Source organism: Charadrius vociferus, unplaced genomic scaffold (genome assembly GCF_000708025.1).
Source record: "Charadrius vociferus isolate BGI_N301 unplaced genomic scaffold, ASM70802v2 scaffold259, whole genome shotgun sequence".
Classification (NCBI taxonomy): domain Eukaryota; kingdom Metazoa; phylum Chordata; class Aves; order Charadriiformes; family Charadriidae; genus Charadrius; species Charadrius vociferus.
In genome coordinates this window covers 3869828-3871766 of record NW_009661368.1, presented here as the reverse complement: position 1 = coordinate 3871766, position 1939 = coordinate 3869828, and the positions used below count along the sequence as shown (strand labels likewise).

The following is a 1939-nucleotide window of genomic DNA, read 5'->3' as shown; positions in this document are numbered from 1 at the left end:
AGCGGTTCCCATTCAGCAGAAATAATTGTCTTCCTAATTCCTGCCGTAATTACTGTCCCAAGGTGGAAGTGGAGGGCGAGGAAAGCTCCATGGGGAGAGGCCAGGAAAGTCGGACCCGGGGTGGGGTTTGGAGGGAGGTGCCGTGATCCGCCTGTGCCCCACCGCAGCTTCTCCCTGCCTCTCCACCAAAGCCCCAGGATGGAGACCCTGGCAGTGTCCCCAGCATGGGACATAGTGATGTGGCAAAGCCTGAGCGGGGCAGGAGCAAAGCCAGAGGGACGTGCCGGTGGCAATCGAGGAGCGCAGGGTCAGGGTGGGTGGTGGGAAGGGGACCCCTCCACAGGGGCTGCAGTGGTCCCGGAGCTGTGGCTCAGTGGCCGCCCTCGATGCATCTCCCGCAGCCTTGAGCTGACCGGGACATTCCCAGTGACACAGGCTCCCAACCCCACAGGAGGGAAGGGCCACAGCATCAAAATCCACCAGGGCTACATTTTTCCCTGCTATCTCTCCACAGTATCTCAGCCACCCAGGTGATCACCGTAACGACCGACATAGTCTTCCAGAGCAGCCCCTGCTGTCCCTGCACCGGCAGTAATGCCATGGGCAAGCTGGGGGGGACACTGCAGTGGATGCAGGAGCTGGTCCCAGGGGTGCTGGTGTTTGGCGCATCATGGGCGGGTGAGGAGGGGCTGCTTCCAGGCAGATGTTGGGGTTGCAGGCAACAGAAGGTTGTGCTCCATGGGGGACCCATGTCGGTGACCCCTGCCCTGCCCTGCCACCATGTCCACCATGGAGGAAATAGCAACCAGGGCAGCCCGGCCCAGGGAGCACCCAGGAATGTGGTACCTCCCAGGGCAGGCACCCAGCGGGGACAGGGACAGAGACAACACTGTGCCACCAGGATGGTGCTCCTGCCCAGACAAGGGTGCGCAGCAGGAGAGGCGCTGGGGGAGCAGGATGGATCCCCCCGACTGTGGCATGTGCCGGCTGGTCCCACACGGAGCCTGATGGCCTGTCAAGACCGATGCTCTCTGGGGCTGACGCAAGCCGGGCACTGTCCCTGCTGCCCACCCAGGGACAGGGACAGGAACAGTGACAGTGACAGGGAGAACAGGGATGCCCCGGTACATTGGAGCCAGCACTCCCCACTGCTCCTCTTCTCGTGGCTCCGTGTGCTCCCGGGATGGGTCATCCCACCTGTGTGTCGCCTCTGTCCCACACGCAGGGACACGCCGATGGGAGATGTCCCTGCGTGTGGGTCATCACTGCTCCCTGATGGTCCCCACGCAGCCAGCTGCTGGCACACACGGGCACGCACAGTTTAGAGGGCACATGCACATGCAGTGTGGACTGTACACACACCCACGCATGCAGGTACACACAGAGCATGGACCGCACACACACGCAGGCACACGTGTCCACACCTGGCCGGCTTGGATTCCACGTGCACACGCACATGCAGGCAGCCTGCCCGGCTGAGCGTGCCAGAGCCCTCCTGTCTCTCGCAGGGACAGGCGCTCCCGGAAGGGAGCTGACAGGGAAAGCCCCGGCGGCTCCGGTGCCTCCATCCTTGCGACACACTGCACCAGCAGACCCATCTGCGGCGCCATGCGGCGCTGGCATGATGCAGCCCCGGGGACAAGCAGTCACCGGTGCAGCCTGTGGCATGCTTACAGATACCCCTGAGCAGTGCAGCGTTAGGGGCGGATTCAGGACCCCCAGGAGAACCAGGACCCAAGCGATTGCCATGGGGCTCTGGGCACGGGCAGAGTCGTGGGTGGGAAGTGTAGCCAGACCCCGAGAAGGGCCGTGTCCCTCCGAGTGATGGTGCTGGTGCAGATCCATGCCCCTGCCCAGAGTCCCCGGCAGCAGGCAGCCGCAGGGTCCAGGGTGGCGGGTCCTGCCAGCCCCATGGGAGGGAGCAGGAGGTGAGAGGCAG

At 64.2% G+C, this 1939-nt stretch overlaps 1 protein-coding gene across 1 annotated transcript in view; it reads left to right on the top strand.

Moving 5' to 3' along the window:
• The window catches only part of LOC104293967 (keratin-associated protein 10-1-like), a 13542-nt gene extending 12534 nt beyond the window's left edge, over positions 1-1008 (top strand). The window contains exons 6-7 of the mRNA XM_009893522.1: positions 515-678; positions 854-1008. Of these exons, the coding sequence (XP_009891824.1) occupies positions 515-678; positions 854-1008 (319 nt within the window). The remainder of the gene's footprint in view (positions 1-514; positions 679-853) is intronic.
• Positions 1009-1939: the final 931 nt, after the last annotated feature.